The sequence below is a fragment of the Lemur catta genome, chromosome 1 (assembly GCF_020740605.2).
Source record: "Lemur catta isolate mLemCat1 chromosome 1, mLemCat1.pri, whole genome shotgun sequence".
NCBI classification, from domain to species: Eukaryota; Metazoa; Chordata; class Mammalia; order Primates; family Lemuridae; genus Lemur; species Lemur catta.
In genome coordinates this window covers 96,064,194-96,082,408 of record NC_059128.1, presented here as the reverse complement: position 1 = coordinate 96,082,408, position 18,215 = coordinate 96,064,194, and the positions used below count along the sequence as shown (strand labels likewise).

Sequence of the window (18,215 nt, the reverse complement as noted above, 5' to 3'; positions counted from 1 at the left end):
CAGTACCCCTGGTATCTAACACAGCACCTGGTATACAATAGACAGTCATTAAATGTGTGCTGAATAGTTGGATAAGCAAACTGGCCTCAGTCTCCCCATGTCTAAGAGGAGGGCTTTGGAGCCATGGTGTCCGGCTCTCGGTGCTTCCACTGGGAAAGTGGGTGGTCCCTGGGGCCATAGAAGCTGTGCCATTCCCAGGAGAATGTGACCGTGGGTTGGCATCTCTGGAGCACCACCGTGCATGTCTTCCCATTCCTGTTTCAGGGAGCAGTGTGCGCCCAGCCTTGCCCACCAGGGACGTTTGGCCAGAACTGCAGCCAGGACTGTCCTTGCCACCATGGAGGGCAGTGTGACCATGTGACTGGACAGTGCCACTGCACAGCTGGATACATGGGGGACAGGTAAGGATGGTGTCAACTTTTGTCCTTGCTGTTCATGTTGCTCATGTTCACAGCAGACTTGCAGAGAACAGCCCACAGCAATCTCACTGCCGGCCTTCCAGTTCCTTCCTCAGAAAGCATCTGAGTCCTCCTGCCAGGGAGGGTCATCAACTCGTCCTTCCCAGCCCTGGCCTGCAGAGCACACCCTGTCCCCCAGCCCAGGTGCTCCAGCCTTGAACTTGCATAGGCTTAACTGGGGGAAGGAGGGGTGCACCTGCGCCCTCTCCTTACTCTCCGCACCATTGGAGGGAGGCGATGCCCCAAATCCACAGAAGCCGAGAGTGCAAAATCAGTTGACACATTTTGTACAATTTCTTCTAAAAGTAGATTTTTATTCCTAATTTGAGTTTCACCAAAAGGATAGTGACATCAGTTTGCGTCCTCTGAAGGCCTGTGGCCCGAGAGCAGACTGAACAAGGGCACCAATGTCCTGGAATGAAACCAACCTTGCGGAGTGGATAATCCACAAAACGCATAACTGCGAATTACCGTATGTGCACATTTGCCACCGCCGGGAGCAGGATGTAATGATGGCAGGGCAGGCGTGGTGGCAGAGGGAGAGACACCCACCAGCATGCGTGGTGGCAAGTAGGACCCAGGCCAGGCCTCCTCCCTGTCGTTCTTGACCACAGGGGTCTCTCTGAGCAGAGAGCAGAGCAGTAAAGAGGAGGCTCTCTCTCTTCTGCGTGACTGGTAGAGATAGAAAAGAGGAAAATGAAAAAATAAAGAGGAGGCTCTCATAACCCTTGCTGGGTTCCATGGGGATCCATGTTTCATTTCTGGCCCCTGGATTTTTTACTCTTCCCAGACAAAATGAGGTGAGAAGAACATTTGTTCATCATTCCCTGCCCGGGTGACACCAGAAAACAGGGATGGAGGCTGAGTCAACTGATGAGTCCTTCATAATTGGGGCTCCTCCAGCTCTTGCTGGAATCAGCACTACATCCTTAGCGACGTCCAGAAAAGAGATTGTCCGTTAGTCTCGGGCTTGTTTACCTCCAGCCTGAAGTCTTTTAAGCCAGATCTGATCTGTTAGTGAGCCAGCATTCATCTGCGTGAGCTTCCCCGCCATAGAGCGTGGGGTGTGGCATCTGGGGACCTGTCCCTCCCTGACTCCGGAGGAAGGACTGACGCATTGAGCCCACCCTCCCATGCTCACCATCACCCCCAAGAAGGAAGTGCTCAGGATCTCAGGATGAGCCATAGGGGGCAGGGACCAGGAAGACCCCCAAACCGGAACAGGACTCCTTTGTTTCGGCACACTGTCCCGTGACAGTCCACACAGCCCATTGGTTGTTCCAGACCAGCAGGCCCAGGGCTCTGGCCAGCTGGACTCAGCACCAGTAGACCCGACCCCATTGGGAGGTGTTCACTGGGAGGAATAATCCCAAATGTCTCTTCTTACTGGAGCCTGGCCCAAGATGCAGGGCAGAGAAAAACCCGCAAAGCCAAAGGGCCCTCCGGCGAGCGCCGCCAACCAACGGCAGGAGAGTTCAGTAGGAGGCCGGGTAGCATTTGGGTTTCTCACCTAAACGGGCTGCCTGGTGTTTAATATTTTGTAAAATTGCCTCCATTAATTTTGTAGGCGACAGCCGCATTAACTCACCCCAAATCATCACGAGCATATTAAAGTTGAGTGGGTGTAATAATGCAGGCCTCCCTGGATAGGCAGAGTCCTGTGCAAATTAAACACGAAACGTAACGAGGGCTTTGCAGCTCATTTTGTAATTTAATTGAGCAATGTATCTGGTTGTTAATGGTAATATCGGACACATTAGATTGATATGTTGCAAAGGAAGGATGTTTAAGTAGAAAACTAATTCCTGCTGTGATTACCCTTCTGTTCCAGGGGCCCGTTATTAGCATGCTTTGTGTAAAATTCATTAGCAGTCGATGCTTGATCTCTAAATAAATAAGTTGTTTAAATTGTGAGTAGGGAAAAAAAAGAGGCTGATTATGTAAATGGATTAGGTTGTCAATATTTCATTTCCAGATTGTTTTTCTGGGGCTGTGGGTCCAGTCACCCCAAAACCATAGCAGGATAGGGAGGTGCCCTTCAGGGGAGCTCAGGGGTCAGGGCTCTCTGCCAGTCCTGCTAGGCAGGAAGGAGCAGGAATGTTCGCGTGAAAGGGAGGAGGCATCAGGGGATGTCTCCTGGTTTGAGTTTTCTCTCCTGACATTTGAGACATTCGAGGCAAGCAAAGCTCAGTGACTTCTGGAGAAATTCATTCATGGGTTGAACAGGGGCTGGCAGTTCAGATAGTGATGGTCCATCTTCAATGGTTCTTTGTCTTCTCCTCCTGCCTCAGTTTCCCTTCTTCCCTCTTCCATCCTCCTTCTCCTCCTCCTCTGTCTTCTACCTTCCATTCCTTCTCCAGACATCCCCTTCTTTCCTTCCTCTTTCCCCCTCTGTTTTCTGCTCTCTGTCCCTTCCTGAGGCCTTAGATGGGCTAACATACAGCAAGATTTGCAGGAAGACCATTGGGGGTCATCTTAGCCACTTGCAGGCTGTGTGTGCTTGGGACTGTCACCGCCCTGTCTCATGTCAGCCTCTTCGACTCCAAAGTGAGGGTGATGACGGTATCTGCTGCTGCAGGGCCGGGGACGGGCTGTGGGGCCTGAGCAGCAGGAAGCCCCTCTCTGTGGGGCCCAGGGCCACCGTTGTCCTCACCCCTGCTGCCCCTCCATTCTGCCAGATCACTCGCTTGCCACAGTGGCTCTCAGAGGGGAGAGCGGAGGCCACTCCCCAGCCACTGTCTTCTTCTCTCATTGTGGGCACAGAGCAACAGAAACAGAAGAGAGGCAGGGATGCCCCAATCTCGAGTTGCCGTGGCTAGTGCCTCGACACACAGGCTGCTTCTGTCCCCAACGCGCTGGCCGGCCGGCCGCATCCACTGTGGTCTGGCCACTCGCCTCATGACAGACAGACGGGCACTCCCTGCCCTGTCTGTAGAGAGTGCTTGGTTCCATCCCGTGACCCTCCAAGATGTATGAGAAAGAAGTTAGGGCTGTATTGTATTTCTTTAAAAAACAGCTTTTGTTACTTCCCCCCAACCCTGTTACTGTAGAAGATATATAGAAAACCTGGAAAATGGAAAAACATGATAATTAAAACTCTTATAATTCCTCAAGTCCACTCCACATTTTAGATTCTTCCCTTTGAGATTTTCCATGCCAGAATTTAAGGTCAGCGGTCAGACCTTCTGTTATAAGAGCTGTAGAAAACCCTATTGACACGAGGAGTAGTAATAATAACTAACGTTTCTCACTGAGCCCCAACCATGGGCTGGGCGCCTTTCTAAACATTTATACACAGTATCTCATTTAATCCTCCCAACAACTGATGAGGTTTGGGTATGATCATCCCGTGTTACGAAGAGGAAGCGGATGCCAGTGCTTTAGGTCAGTTCCCGTCCTCTGCGCCATCGAAGCCAAGCTGGGACGTGGATAACCCAGAGGCCATTTGTCTTTGGGGTGCAGGAATGATCCCTCTCTTTTACTGCGGTGCCCGAGGGTTTACCCTTAACTTGTCAGGATCCAGTTACCGTGACAAAGATTTGCATCCCCCAGGAAACAGCCCAGGGCTGGAGTAACGGTGTTGGGGCACGTTCAGGAATCCAGGCGGTCAGCAGTGGGGTTCGTGGAGAATCCACACCAGTGTTTGTGAGTCAAATGAAGTCAAATAATTATCCTTAGGTGGGGAGATCCGAGCACCAGCCCAAGCATGTGCAGGACACAAAGGGGGCCCAGCCCTCCTCCTTGGGGGCTCACAGGCTAATGGGAGAGACTCAGCCCCTGCCTCAAAGGGACCCCCAATCCAAGGAAGGGGAACTAGCCCCTGTCATGGGGGAATACCCCAGTCCAATGAAAGAGGATGCCTCTTCTACTTGAGGGAAATGCCATCCCAGGGGAGGAGAGACAGCTCCCAGTAGGATGAGAGACTGTGCATCTGCCAAAAAGGCTGAAAAAACAGACAATGTGTAGGAATGAAATTGCCCCATTTCATCAAATCTAAGGTGCCACTGATTGTAAGATGCACGATTATTTCATGCTGCTAAGAATGAAAAACACTGGTAATTAAACAAGGATATGCCATGAGTTATCAGTCTTATCTAACTTCAGAGATGGTAAAATATATTTTTAAAACATGAGGTTTATTGTTTCCTGGGTACGCAGTTTCAGTTTGGGAAGATGAAAAAGTTTTTGAGACAGATGGTGGTGATAGTTGCACAACAATATAAATGTTGTTAACCGTTGAACTGTACACTTCGTGGTTAAAATGGTAAACTTTATGTTACATATTGTCTTACTCTTCTCATGGTGCTGTAGCTAAATACCTGAGACTGGGTCATTTATAAGCAACAGAAATTCCTTCTTACAGTTCTAGAGGCTGGGAAGTCCAAGATCAAGGAGCTGGCAAGTTCAGTGTCTAGTGGGCCTTGCTTCCAAATTAGTGCCTTGAATGCTGCGTCCTCACATGGTGCAAGGGACAGAAGGGCACAAAAGGGGACCTGGCCAGCTCCCTCCAGCCCTTCAGTAAGAGCACAAACCCCTTCACGCAGAGCCCGCACGACCTAATCACCTGCCGCACGCCACACTTCTTAATACTGTTGCATTGGCCATTAAGCTTCCACATGAGTTTTGGAGGGGACTCTAGCAATCAAACATATATTTTACCACCATTTTTATAAGTGAAAAGAAAACATAAGGCTTGGAGTCAATGAAATATGAAAGTACAAACTCATTGCTGGGGCATTGACTGGGTGAACTAAACCCGGGAACACCCCCTGGAGGAGGAGAGAGGAGGGAGGAGGCATGGGGGGCGGGGCACAGCAGGCCCAGGCCTGGTGCAGGAAGGGCTGTGGCTGGCGGGTCCGGAGGGCCAGTGAGGGATCCCAGCCCACAGCCTTGTTCTGCTCTGCTGTCCACAGGTGCCAGGAAGAGTGCCCCTTCGGGACCTTCGGCTTCCAGTGCTCACAGCGCTGTGACTGCCACAACGGGGGCCAGTGCTCGCCCACCACGGGTGCCTGCGAGTGTGAGCCTGGCTACAAGGGCCCGCGCTGCCAAGAGCGGCTGTGCCCCGAGGGCCTGCACGGCCCGGGCTGCACCCTGCCCTGCCCCTGCGATGCCGACAACACCATCAGGTATGAGGTGGGGACAGGTGGGCCCAGGGACAGGGACAGTGTGGGCTCTGGTGAAGACCCCTCCTCAGGCCATGGACCCCACCTCTGGGGTGGCCATCCAGGCAGGGTGGGGAGAGAGCTGGGACCTCAGCGATCAGCTCTGATAACCACTTTGACGAAAAGGGGGGATGCTAAGGCCACATAGCCAGAGTCAGGACCAGGTCACTTGCCTCTGTCCACTGCACCTGGCTGCCCACATTTCAAAATGGGCCAGTCTGAGACCCCACGCACAGGAGCAAGGAGGGAGCTGGCTCAAGGGATTGGAGTGGGGGTGGGGCGGGGCTGCGTGGTCCTGGGGCTGGGATGGCAGCGCTCAGGGTGCCACAAGCTCTGGGTACACGGTCCTGGAGGACATGGCACACACATGGCATCTAACTAGAGACAGGGCCACTAGGGCAGGAGCAGGGTGAGCCACAGAACATCAGTACTAAAAGGGACCTTAAAAATTAATATGGCCCAGCTGGGCGTGGTGGTGCATGCCTGTAGCCCCAGCTACTCAGGAGGCTGAGGCAGGAGGATTACTTGAGCCCAGGAGTTTGAGGCTGTAGTGAGCTATGATTGTGCCACTGCACTCCAGCCTGGGCAACAGAATGAGACCCTTTCTCCAAATTAAAAAAAAAAAAAACCATCTGGCCCATCCTGGGGCCTTGAGGCCTAGAGGTGATCGTCCAGCATGCCCTGGCGAGGGTAGAGGAGCAGGAAGAACAGAGCAGCCCTTCGTCAGGGCCTGGGCTTGGGGCTAGCCTCTCCCTGCACTCTGTGTCCTGTGTGGCTTGGGGACACATGGCAGAAGCTGGTCCCAGCCCTGCTTCCTAAGCGGTCTGAACCTGTGAAGCCAGAGCTGTCCCAGACTGCCGCTCCAGCTCCCTTCCCTTCCTGCTGCACACAGCAGCCCACGCTGCCCTCCGGTGAGACACGAGGGTATCGCTGTCGGCCCCAGAAAAACGCCTCCCCGGCCCTATACCCAGGCTGCCTTTGACCTGGGCGGTGAGGGGCGGGCACGGCATCCCTTCTCCCCGGGCCTGCACACAGCTGTGGGAGGGCTGCTTTGCCAGCTGTCTGAGCACGTAGCCTCAGGCCTCCTTCACTTCCAGCTTTTGATTTTCACGGGTCTGTCTGGAGCCTCTGGCCATTGCAAGCAGAGACATCTCAGCAGGTGTCGGCAGTTAGTCCAAAACGGTCCTCAGTCCCTGGAGCTGAGTGGCTGGGTGGTGCCAGGCAAAGCCAGAGGGGTCAGGAAGGACACTGTCCAGAGAGGGTCCTGGAGCCAACCAAGCTGGCCTGTGTATGACCTAGGCATGCATTTGTTCCCTCATTCATTCAACAGACACTGAGTGCCCGCAGAGTTGGCCTATGAGGAGGTAACACACTGAGCACCTTGTATCATATTTCTTCAAAGACAAGGCAACACCAGTAGTGAGGCATGGCTTTATTTTATGTACTACTAAAAAAGGAAAATCCTGTCAACTGAACCATGATGTACCATTGACTGTGTAACACACTCGGTGGCAGAGAGGTGAAAATGTGGAGAAGTGCATGTTAGAATTGATGAAATATATTTGGCTGGCCCTGCTGGATCCCAACGTGTACCCAAGTAACTGCGACCTAGGACTGTGTGCAGAAAACACCATAAGAGTTCAGGGAAGGCCCCCTGGAGGAGGCGGTGTCCGGGCTGGGTCTGGAGGCAGAGTGAGAGCTCCAGGGCTGGCCAGGGGACTGAGCAGCTGGCTCAGACTGTTCCACGGGTGGAAGGCAGCACCAGGATCCCCCTTCCTGCAGAGAAGCCGAGGGAGGACCCTCTCAGGGACAGGAAGCAAGGCTGCTGCTAGGGTCCAGTGCAGGGAGAATCCCTGCCACAGAGGTCCAACCAAGCCCCAAATTAAAGAGCTATTGTTTTCCTCCCGTGCCCGAGCAACCATGCCCTGCATTATTTATCCTTCCTCCGAAGGAGTCCTCGATGCATTATTTATCTGGAAGGACTCCCTTTCCTCTGTCGCTAATCTCGGTGCATCCAATATTGATGATTATTTGCTTTACTGTCTTTAACGTGTGTCATGTTTCAGGGACTGGGAGGTGGTAGTGGTTCTTAGCAGTGGGGGCTCTGAGTGTGCCTGCCAGGTTGCACCCCACCCCCGGCTGGACTCCTCAATATCTGCATCACCACCTCCTCAAGGGGAGCTTTGTCACAGGCCTGGGCTCCTTGAGGGCACATGCAGCCTGGCTCGTGCATCCCTGTAGCTTCCAGCCTCAGGGTTGCTTGGTGCCCGGCACAGAGGAGGCCTTCGGTAAGGAGAGTGCCCAAGTGCATCGTAAAGAGCCCAGCCCTCTAGGTGGTTCTGCCCATTAGCTGTTGTCTGCCCTGTTTTTTCCTTTGTTAATATTTCACCCCTTTCTCTTGGCACACTGCCCTGGTGACTGAGCACCTGATATTCCAAAGTTTCTTGTTCGGTTTAGCTCAGCGTTGCTCAGCCTTGCCACCATTAACAATTTGGGCTGCATAATCAAGTTAGGGATGGCTGTCCTGTGCATTGTAGAATGTTTAGCAGTATCCCTGGCCTCTACCCACTAGATGCCAGTAGCACTCCCCCCTCCCCTCCCCAAGTTCTGACAACCAAAAATGTTTCCAGACGTTGCCAGGTGTCCCAGGGTGGGGTGGGGGAGGCAAAGTTGCACGAGGCTGAGAGCCTCTGGTGTAACTGAACTCTCATGCTACGCTTGACTTCGTTCCCATGGACACAGAAAATAGCTCTCTTCCTCTGTGTGGACACAGGTCAGCCCTTCTCTTCCCATGAGCCTTTGTCCCAGTATAGATCCTTCTCTTGAGATCCAAGAAAAGCAAAGGAACGACTCTGCGACTTCTGATCTCAGGGCAGCCAAGTTGTAGGTACAGGGTGGGGGTTGGCACCCCTGAGTCCTGGCCTCAGCCCTACCTCAGTCTAAGTGAATGTCCTGATATATGCACTTCTGTCCTCTATGCCTCAGTTTCCCAATCTGCCCATCATCTTTCATCAACCCAGTAGGGGGAAAGTTCTCTTGTGGTCTTTGAAAGTGAAACTTCCACCCAACTCCCTGGGAGATGGCGTGTGGATCCCTAGAAGCCCAGCCTCTCTTCCCCCTGGCTTCTGCAGAGCTTGCACCAAGGCCCCCACCATGACGGCTTGCAAGGTCTTAAGCATCTTTCCCCAAGGAGACAAAGTACTCCCAACCTCCAACCACAAAGAGCCCTACCCACCTAGCCCCACCCTCTCTGTTCTGTGCCCGTCTGGTGAGGCTGCTCCCCAGGGTTTGCACCCAAGCCCTGGGAAGGAAGCAGTGGCTAGCGAGATTCCCCTGCATTGCATTCCCCTTACAACGCTCCATTCCCTTTGTGTGGGTGGCACACACAGACACCATCCTCCTTCATGAAGCAATAACCTTGAGAAAGAGCGCCTGTGTGTCAGGCCTTTTAAATGTCTCCTCGGTAATTGGATTGTCATAGACTAATTCCAGCAGCCATGATCATGTATTACCTTTGAAAGATTTGATTTAGCCAACAGATGCGGCATTGATAGAAATCGCATAGCAGCCAAAAGAAAGGCAGAAAAATCCACTCTGAAAAGATGCCTGTATTTTTCAGCTTTCGGCTCCTATTAACTTGTGATTAATCTGTGTCTGGGGGAAATAGGAGAAAAGAAAAGGCCAGAGAGAATGGAACCAGCCTAAACACCAGCGATCGAGACTTTTGCCTGAGCCTAAACGGCAGTCCCTGGCCCACCATGTGACCCAAGGGGAAAGGGTCGCCCACGGGGAGGAAGGGATGCCAGGGAGAGGGGGACGTGCAGGTCCCTCTGCTGAGGGACAGAGGTTCCGAGCACGGTGATCGCAGTTCTCAGTCGTAATCACTGTCAGCCATCACTCCCTACCCTCTTTTCAAAGAGACTTTTGGAGTTTTTATAATATAAGTAATCAAATTAAGAAAATACATATCCCATGTTTAGAAATAGAATTGGAGGCACATATAAAGGAGAAAGAAAGGAATGATTTCAGATTTGGTTTTAAGCCTTCTGGTTCTCTGAGTAAAAAGTAAAATTAGCAGCTGGACACATCCCTAAGCAGCCTAAGCGATGGCAACAGAGATCAGAAGTGGGAAATGCGGGGAGTTCTTAGAAGCCGGTGTTTGCTGGCCCGTGGTGTGCCCAGTGTGCTTTCCGCAGGGTCATACCTGGCCAAAGCGAGAGCAGGTAACAGGTGAGCTCCGGTGTGATCATTTGCAAGGCAGAGACAGCAGAAGGATCTATTGATGGGAAGGGCAGAAATGTGCCTGAGACCTTTTAGAATCTCCAGGTCTGGGCAGAGCTGAGGGCTGCAGCCAGGACCTGCCAGGTCATTCCTGGGGTCAAGCCTGTCGGTCTCCATAACCATGAGTGAGCCGGTCTCTCTACGGGAAATGTCAGCCTCAGAGGAGGCCCCTGGAAAGCTGCGACTTAGAAAGGCTGTGCCTAAAGGCTCTGCTAGAAGTGTGGAGAGAGAGTCGTGCCCCAAAACCACCTGGCTGAGGGTCAGGGCCACCCACGCAGTGTCCCCTTCCAGTTCTCGGGGCTCAGGCAGGAATTTTTCTTGAACCGTGAAGGTCAGAAAATCCTCAAACACTCATCTCTTACACTCATTCTTCTTTGTTACATATTTATGATTTTTATTGCTTTATATCTGTTTATAAATATAATCGATGCTCAGTTTTAGAAGTTAGAGAATACATTTAAAGGAAAAAAACCCAGAATCACTCATAATTTCTCAACTAAGAGGTAAAGACAAAAGCTATTTTGTTGTAATTTGTTCATTCTTCATCCATGTCTGTATCTACATCATTTTCTTATTTTAGATCATGACTTGGTATACAATGTGCCTATTTCATGTAAGCTTATATCGTAAAATATTTTGGAAAACAATTGAGTACATCTCTAACATTCCTGCATATGGATGGTCATGATTCTTGTCACCAGTGCACAGGGCAATGGATATAACATGGCCAGATAGGCCTGGCTTTGAATCCCAGCTCTACCTACTACTCACCAACTTGGCCGTGTGACCTTGGGCAAGTCACGTAACCTCCAAGTGGCATCTGTTAAATAGAGGCTCACATGCCTAATTCACAAGCTCATTTAAAGATGAGAAATATGTGTGTAATGTGCCTGGTGCTTTAATAGCCTGGTCACATATATTTATTATTATTTAAATTGCTTCCATTTTCCACTGTTATAAATAATGCTTCAGGGAACATCTCTGTGCATAAATCTTTCTCCACAACTAAGATTATTTCCTTAGGATAGATTCTTAGAGATGGAATTACGAGACCAAAGAGCCTGAATATTTTTAGGTCCCCTGATAACCTAACCCCAAATTGTTTTGAAAGCTTTATCAGCATTTTAAATATATCGTTCCTGTTTTGATAGAGAAGTGGTGTCTGATCGTTGTTTAGACATGATGATTAATGAGACTAAATGTACTAAACATTTTCCAAAGTGATTATTAGCTACTTGGTATTCAGTAATTGTCGGCTCTTGTCCACCTCCTCATCGTCTGTGAGAAAAGCAGGGTCCCTCGAAGAGAAACAGCTTGGCTGGGCTTCACACAATTAGTTTTCTCATTAATTAATTTGCCAAATATGTATTAAGCACCTCCAGTGTGCCAGGGACTCTGTTGGGCCCTGAGAGGGGAACAGGACAAAGGCCCCTCCCCCGCGGGGCTGCAGCCTAGTGGGGGAGACAGCTGGTAAACAAACTGACAGAAAATATAAATAATCAATGGAAAATAATTACACTTAGTGAAAGCTATGTCCGTTCCCAAATATTTAATTGGGCAGTGAATATGAGCCAGACACTGGGGACCCACCAGGGATCCACAGAGACAAAGCCCTGTCCCCATGGAACTTAGCAGAACCAAGGCTGTGCCAGGCTCCTCCTGCCAGCCCGGGGCCTGCTTCTCCTGACTATGTCCCCTGAGCCGGACTCCAGAGCAGGGAGGCAGGTGACACAGGGAACCTGAGAAGTCTGTCTCTGCCATCCAGCGCTTCTCCAGTGTGTTCGTCTGGGCCCTCCCAGAAGCAGATGCCAAGTGCAAGAGGTTTACTAGGGGACAGTCTAGGGGTGGGGGACATGGGGAGGGAGCTGGGGAGGCGGGGAGAGCTGCCGGACCACAGTGCAGGTCTGACCCGTGCGAGGGAGAGGGAAGGGAGGGAAGCTGGGTGGAAGAGTCTTAGCCTGTATGCAGCACAGTTCTAAGAAAGTTTGGCAAGACGGGGAGTCTTGAAGCCAAGGCGCCCATCAGAGGAGCCCAGATCTCCCAGGAGTGTGCCCACCTTGGTGTCCCTGCTGTGCTCCAGCTGGGAGCACCCATGGGAAATGGGGCCTCTGGATTTCAGACACAGCAGCTCTGGCCGCCGGTCAATTGTTGCCCCCACAGGAGCTCTGAACAGCACATGGTCACCACACCCAGCATCCCCTGATCATGAACGGACACTGGCTGTTGATCAGACAGCTGCCTGCCAGAGGTTGCCCCACTCTCTAGAGGTCCTGCCAGGGAGCCCCTGCCTCTAGCCAAATGGTCCTTTTTCTGGCCAAGTAGACAGGGGATGGAGAAGAGCTCACATGCTATTAATGAGCCCTGGCAGGCCAGGCACCGTGGCTCACACCTATAACCCTAGCACGTTGGGAGGTTGAGGCGGGAGGATGGCTTGAGACCAGGAGTTTGAGACTAGCCTGAGCAATGTAGCGAGACCCCATCTCTACAAAAGCATTTTTTAAAAATTAACTGGGTATGGTGGTGCATGCCTGTAGTCCCAGCTACTCAGGAGGTTGAGGCAGGAGGATTGCTTGAGCCCAGTGAGCTATGATCATGCCACTGCACGCCAGCCTAGGCGACAGAGCGAGACCACATCTCTAAGAAAAAAATTTTTTAATGAGCCCCAGCAAAGGATAGGGTGGGAGAATCATCTCCAGGGCAGACAATACCAGAGAGGGGAGGCCGCATCTGCCCCAAGGTCTTGTATTAACTCAGCCAATATTCATTGAGCACCTATGATATAGAAAGCCATTGGGTGTCATTGCTACCTTCTCGTGCCTGTCCCCACACTTTGGACCACATAGTCCATAAGGCAAGGGACTAAAGAGGCTCCCTCTGCTTTGGTGTCCATGTTTGTATTATAAAGAACGCTTGTCTGGGAGTCAGAAGACCTGTGTTCTAATCTTAATCTTGCCACCTCCTTGCCGTGTGACTTTAGACAAGTTACGTAACCACCATGAGCCTCAGTTGCTGCGTGCCATGTGGCCTTGGCACCTTCTGATAAACAAGACATTGCGCTAGTTAACCTCAGAGGCCCTCTGATCCTGCTATCCTGGGCAGACGAGACTTGGGGTGGGCTGAGGGTGGGACATGGCTACATCTCAGACTGGACTGTCTTGTCCCCCTTCTCTTGTCTGCTCAGCTGCCACCCAGTAACCGGAGCTTGCACCTGCCAGCCAGGCTGGTCTGGCCACCACTGCAATGAATCCTGCCCTGCTGGCTACTACGGCGATGGCTGCCAGCTGCCTTGCTCCTGTCAGAACGGCGCTGACTGCCACAGCATCACCGGGGGCTGCACTTGTGCCCCAGGCTTCATGGTAAGACTGGAGGGGCCTCCCATGGCCTTCCTGATCCCCAGTGGCCAGCTCTCCGCTCCCAGTGCAATCAGGGGTATGGCCAGCACCCTGGGTAAAGAGTGGGAGTGCCTCCTGGTGTCCCCCTCAGAGGTAGAGTCTGTGGCCAGAGAGCCCTGAGGCTGTTCTCCTAGGGCTGGGGCTTGTCACTGTAAAGGTGATAGCAGGAGGGGTCCTTCCGTCACCCTTCTGCTCAGAAACACTGGCTGTCTTCCCTATCCTTATGTACGCAATATTTTTATACCATAATAACCACAGTGCGTATATACAGTGTGGCATTCTACTTTCTTTCACCCGTGTTTCTATGTTGCTGCTTGGGCTTCTTAATTATCATTTTAAATGGCTGCGTAACACTGCAGGAGCGGAGGTACCCCGGTTTACTCAGCCATTCCCTTATGCTGAATATTAAATTGTTTCCAGTGTTCACAGCGAATGTTGCAATGAGCGTCTTCATACAAATAGCTTTCCCCCTCCTATTGAATTATTTCCTTAGGGTGAATTCCCAGGGTCAGTGGGCATAATATATTTATGGCTTTTGATGGACGTTGCCATATTACTCTCCTCAAGGGTTATATAAATCTATACTGCCACCAGTCGGGTATGAATGCACCTATTTCAGAGTAACTTTGCTAACATTTTTTAATTTTTGCTAATTATACAGGTAGAAAATGGCTCCTGAATGTTGCTCTAATTTGCATTTCTCTGATTACTGAGGAGAGTGAACATTTACCCCACACGTTTGTTTACTATTTGTATTTTCTCATGAATTATGCTGGTCTTTATGAGGTTTGATTCTGGGGAATTTGACATTGGAAATGGAATCCTGTTCAAAGATGGGGCATGCCCCGTGGGGATGAGGACCCAAACCCCAAACATTTCGGGGTCCCCCATGGCCATAGTTTTTATTGTGCTGTAGGAAGTGGTTTGTGCCGTTGAAAGAGTGTGGCCTTTGGAACAAGACCTGGGTCACATCCTGAACTATCCTCCTCACCTAATGTGTGACCTTGGACCAGTGGCTTAGCCTCTCTCAGGTTCTGTTTCCTTCCCTGTGAAATGGAACACCTGCCTTATAAGGTTGCCATCGGGTGTAGAAACGGAATCTGTAGAGCACGTTGTAGCAGCGCTTCTCAGATGACAGTGAATTTGCCAATCACCTGTGGCCCTTGTTAAACTGCAGGTTCTGATTCAGTAGGTCCGGGATGGGGCTTGAGGGTCTGCGTTGCTAACAAGCTCCCAGGTGATGCCGATCCTGCTGGCCAGTGGTCCTCACTTCAAGCAGGAAGGTGAGACGCAGCCGTGGTTCTCAACTTGGGGTGCACATTGAAATTGCCTGGAAAGCTTCACAGACAGTGGTGCCCGGGCCCCACTCCCAGGGATTCTAATGTATTTGGTCTAGGTGTGGTCTGGCCAAGGCCAAGGCGCTGCCACGGTGGAGATCCAATGATCTACAAGGAAGCCCTTGTCATATGGGCGTGAGGGTTTGCCTGGTGACAGTGTCATTTAAGGGCAGGTTGCCCCTAGTGTGCAGAGCAGGGCTCAGGACAAAACACTGTTCAGCTCCCTCTTCCTCCTCCCCAGTGCAGACAAAACGGGGTGAAAATGAACTCTTTGGCGTCTTTGCAAGGGAAGGAAGTCTCTTCCTCTTAGAGGTTTCTTCTCTAATTTACCTTTGTTGATACGAGTTTTTGTCTATACCTTCTACAGAAAAATGGAGATGCCCTAGGTTTTGAGTTTGGGTAGGAGAGAATAGTTGGGAGTGAAAATCTCACATAGCGAAGTGACCAAGTGACTGAAGCTGACTGCACCAGACAGCTAGTGGGTGTCCTGACCCTCGTCCCAGCCTGGCTACTAGGGTAGTCCTGTGACTTTGGGCGTCTGTGGGTGGTGGGCACACGGGGTGAGAGGAGCCGACTGGTCTCTGAGATGGTCTACTGTGTGGACTCCAGGGGCCAAGCCAAGAAACACACCCTTCTGGGGGAGATGGGGGACAGTAGGAGCAAGAAGGTGTGTGCACACGTGGGAGGGGCTCGTGGAGGGTCGTCTGTGGGCCGGCTTCCCCCCTGCTCCTCCTTCACCCCAGTCCCTGCCTAGTCACCGTCCTCAGAAAAAGGCAAAATCAGGGCCAGGGGAGGCTGACATCTGTTTGCCCCCTGCCCCTGGGCCAGGCCCCTGCCTCTCTTCCTCCCACCTGGGATGCAAATGACTTCCTGTCCTTGAATGCTGGGGGACTTGGTGCTTGTCAGAATCATCTCACTGTGGAGTCCCGCTGGCCTGGGGCCTGGGGCCTGGGGCTAAGACAGATCGTGAGCCAGGCTGCCTTGGTGAGACCCAGCGAATTCCCATCCATCTCCTGCCCAGCCTCATTATACCTGGAAAGGCTCTTCTGGGGCCCTGCTGGATGTTGGGCAGGGGCTTCTGGCGGTGGCTACTGAACAGTCACCTGTTCCCAACCAGCATGACTCATTCCTGCGTGCACCAACTCCAAGGGGGAAGCCATTACTCTTGCCTTCACCCCAGCATCTGAGTGAATGCGACGTCCCAGTTAGCCAGCTCTGGTCAAAGCGGGGGCAGTTAGCAGAGCAGATTCAGCTGAGACTCTCCCCAAAGTCTCCCACAGTCAGTAATAATTAGCAGTGCTTTTATGTGTTGGTTGGTTTGTGAATTTAGGTACCCCGCCTTTTTTCTCGAAAGATTTTAAGATGGGAAATTAGCTAAGGACTAATTTAAACAGCCTTTTTCTAGGTGTTGGGAGAACTTCATCCTAGGCTCAGTAACCTTGCACATGTCACTTCACCTTGCTGGGCCTCAGTTTCCTCATCTGTAAGATGGGAGGAGTCAATCAGTTTTGCCTGCTGTCAGATGTGAGTAGCCAACATGGCAATGGATGTAAGGCCACATCCTCAGCTGTCCCCTCCCACCAGAGCTGTCCCTGCCAAGTGCTCCTTAGGAAGGATGTTGGAGGCTGGGTGCGGTGGCTCATGCCTATAATCCGAGCACTTTGGGAGGCTGAGGTGGGAGGATTGCTTGAGGCCAGGAGTTCAAGACCAGCCTAAGCAACATAATGGGACCCCCTCTCTACAAAAAATATAAAAATTAGGCAGATGTGGTAGCATGCACTCAGGAGACTGAGGCAGGAGGACAGCTTTAGCCCAGAAGTTTGAAGTTGTAGCAATCTATGATGATGCCACTGCACTCTAGCCTGGGCAACAGAGTGAAACTGTTTTAAAGAAAAAAAATAAAAGGAAGAATAACAAGAAAGGAAGGAAGAATAACAAGGAAAGAAGAATAGGAAGGAAGGAAGGAAAGAAGGAAGGAAGAAGAAGGAAGGAGAGACAGCTTTATAAATTGGACTCTCTGAGAGCTGAAAATGGTCTGAGACTCAACATACACATGAGGAGTGCTGACAAGGTAGCGCAGAACCACACCTGGGAGCTCAGTGACATGCCTTCTCCAGCTACGTGGTGCCCACCCTGAGGGCACAGGGATATGGGGCAGAAGCAGGTCCTTCTTGGTGCTCTGGGTGTACTGACCCTCACACACTTCCTCCTTCCTCCCAGGACACTGGATGTTTACTCTGCTAAGGATTTGGGAGGAGAGAGGTGGAAAGGCTAATCAGACACCCCTCCAGCCATCTAAGGGCTTGTGCTCTGATAATAATGGTATTCACACTGGCAGTGAGCACTCACTGAGCCCTTGCTGTGTGCAGTATCTCACTTATCCTCCAAAGGGCCCTATGGAGGTACACTTTCACTTTCCTCAATTTGCACATGAGGAGCAGAAGCTAAAACAGGATAAATGACTTGCCCGGGACCGCAAAGCTGGTTGTGGTGGGAACCACTGAACTCCCATGTTGGTTGACGAGCTTTGACTGACGGTCGCCACGGAACCAGACAAATCTAAGTTCAAATCCTAGCTCTTCAGTCCCCACTCTGCCTGCTGGCACGTCACTTATCCTGCCTAGACTTGAATCTCCTCAACTGTTAGAAAGAAACTTTGCTGCAAGAGTGAGAAACCTCATATGGAAAGTGCCTGAAATACAATAGACAGTTGGTAAAATGGTAGCAATTATTGGTAAAGAATGAGAGTAGTGAGAGAACATTACTTCCCCAAGGAGGGTATCAGGATGAGCTGTACCGAGAGATTCCTGGTGGATCAGAGCCATGAACGTGCACAACTGCAGTTCCAGGCAGGGCCACCCAAGCATCTGTGGGTCACCCTGATTGGCTGGTCTCCGGAGGCACCGTGGAGTGACATGTCTGTCAGTGTTTGGAGGATGGAGATGGGGATAGAGGTGGAAGGAGAGTCTGGGTCTGTTACATGTTAGCTTGACAGCAACAGTGGAAGCACTTGGGGCACGTGTTGGTGAATTGCACTGGGGCTGCCTGGTGGGCGGAGAAGAGCCTTGAGCTAGAAAACAAGAAGCTGAGTTCATAGCTCTACCTCTGCTAACTTTGTCTATTTCTCATCTACAAAATGAGCATGAAATTCTCTGCCCAACAGAAACAATGGTGTGGAAGCCGGTCATGCTGATGGCAGCCAGTCATTCTGGTGGGAGCGCCTAAAAATCGCAACAGCGTTGTTTCAGCACCTTGGACAGCTGCATGAGCCGCTGCTCCAAGGCTGCTCTCTCTCTGCCTTCTTAGAACCCAGGGTCCTCGCCCAGACCAGGTGAACAGGGGTGGGACAGTGCAGAGTGAGGGGTCACATGACAGAGGCGCTCAGACCAGCAGAGTCCTGGGGTACCTGCAGCGCTGCCCTGTGAGGGATGTCGTAGAAATGAGCCCTGACGCTGTGATGGCGCTGTCTCTATGCGGGATGATCAGGAAGTGAGGACCTTTCTCCCCACCCACCCGAGCTAGGGACGTAGCTGAACTGTGAGTGAGGGGATTAAGTGGAGCTGTCCACCCACTTGCAGGCTGGAG

General features: G+C 51.5%; 1 protein-coding gene across 6 annotated transcripts in view; it reads left to right on the top strand.

Moving 5' to 3' along the window:
- MEGF11 (multiple EGF like domains 11) overlaps positions 1–18,215 on the top strand; it is a 340,206-nt gene that overhangs the window by 269,851 nt on the left and 52,140 nt on the right. For all 6 annotated transcript variants that reach the window (XM_045541334.1, XM_045541340.1, XM_045541327.1 and 3 more), the window contains 3 exons: positions 265–401; positions 5,372–5,584; positions 13,083–13,257. In XM_045541334.1, the coding sequence (XP_045397290.1) occupies positions 265–401; positions 5,372–5,584; positions 13,083–13,257 (525 nt within the window). The remainder of the gene's footprint in view (positions 1–264; positions 402–5,371; positions 5,585–13,082; positions 13,258–18,215) is intronic.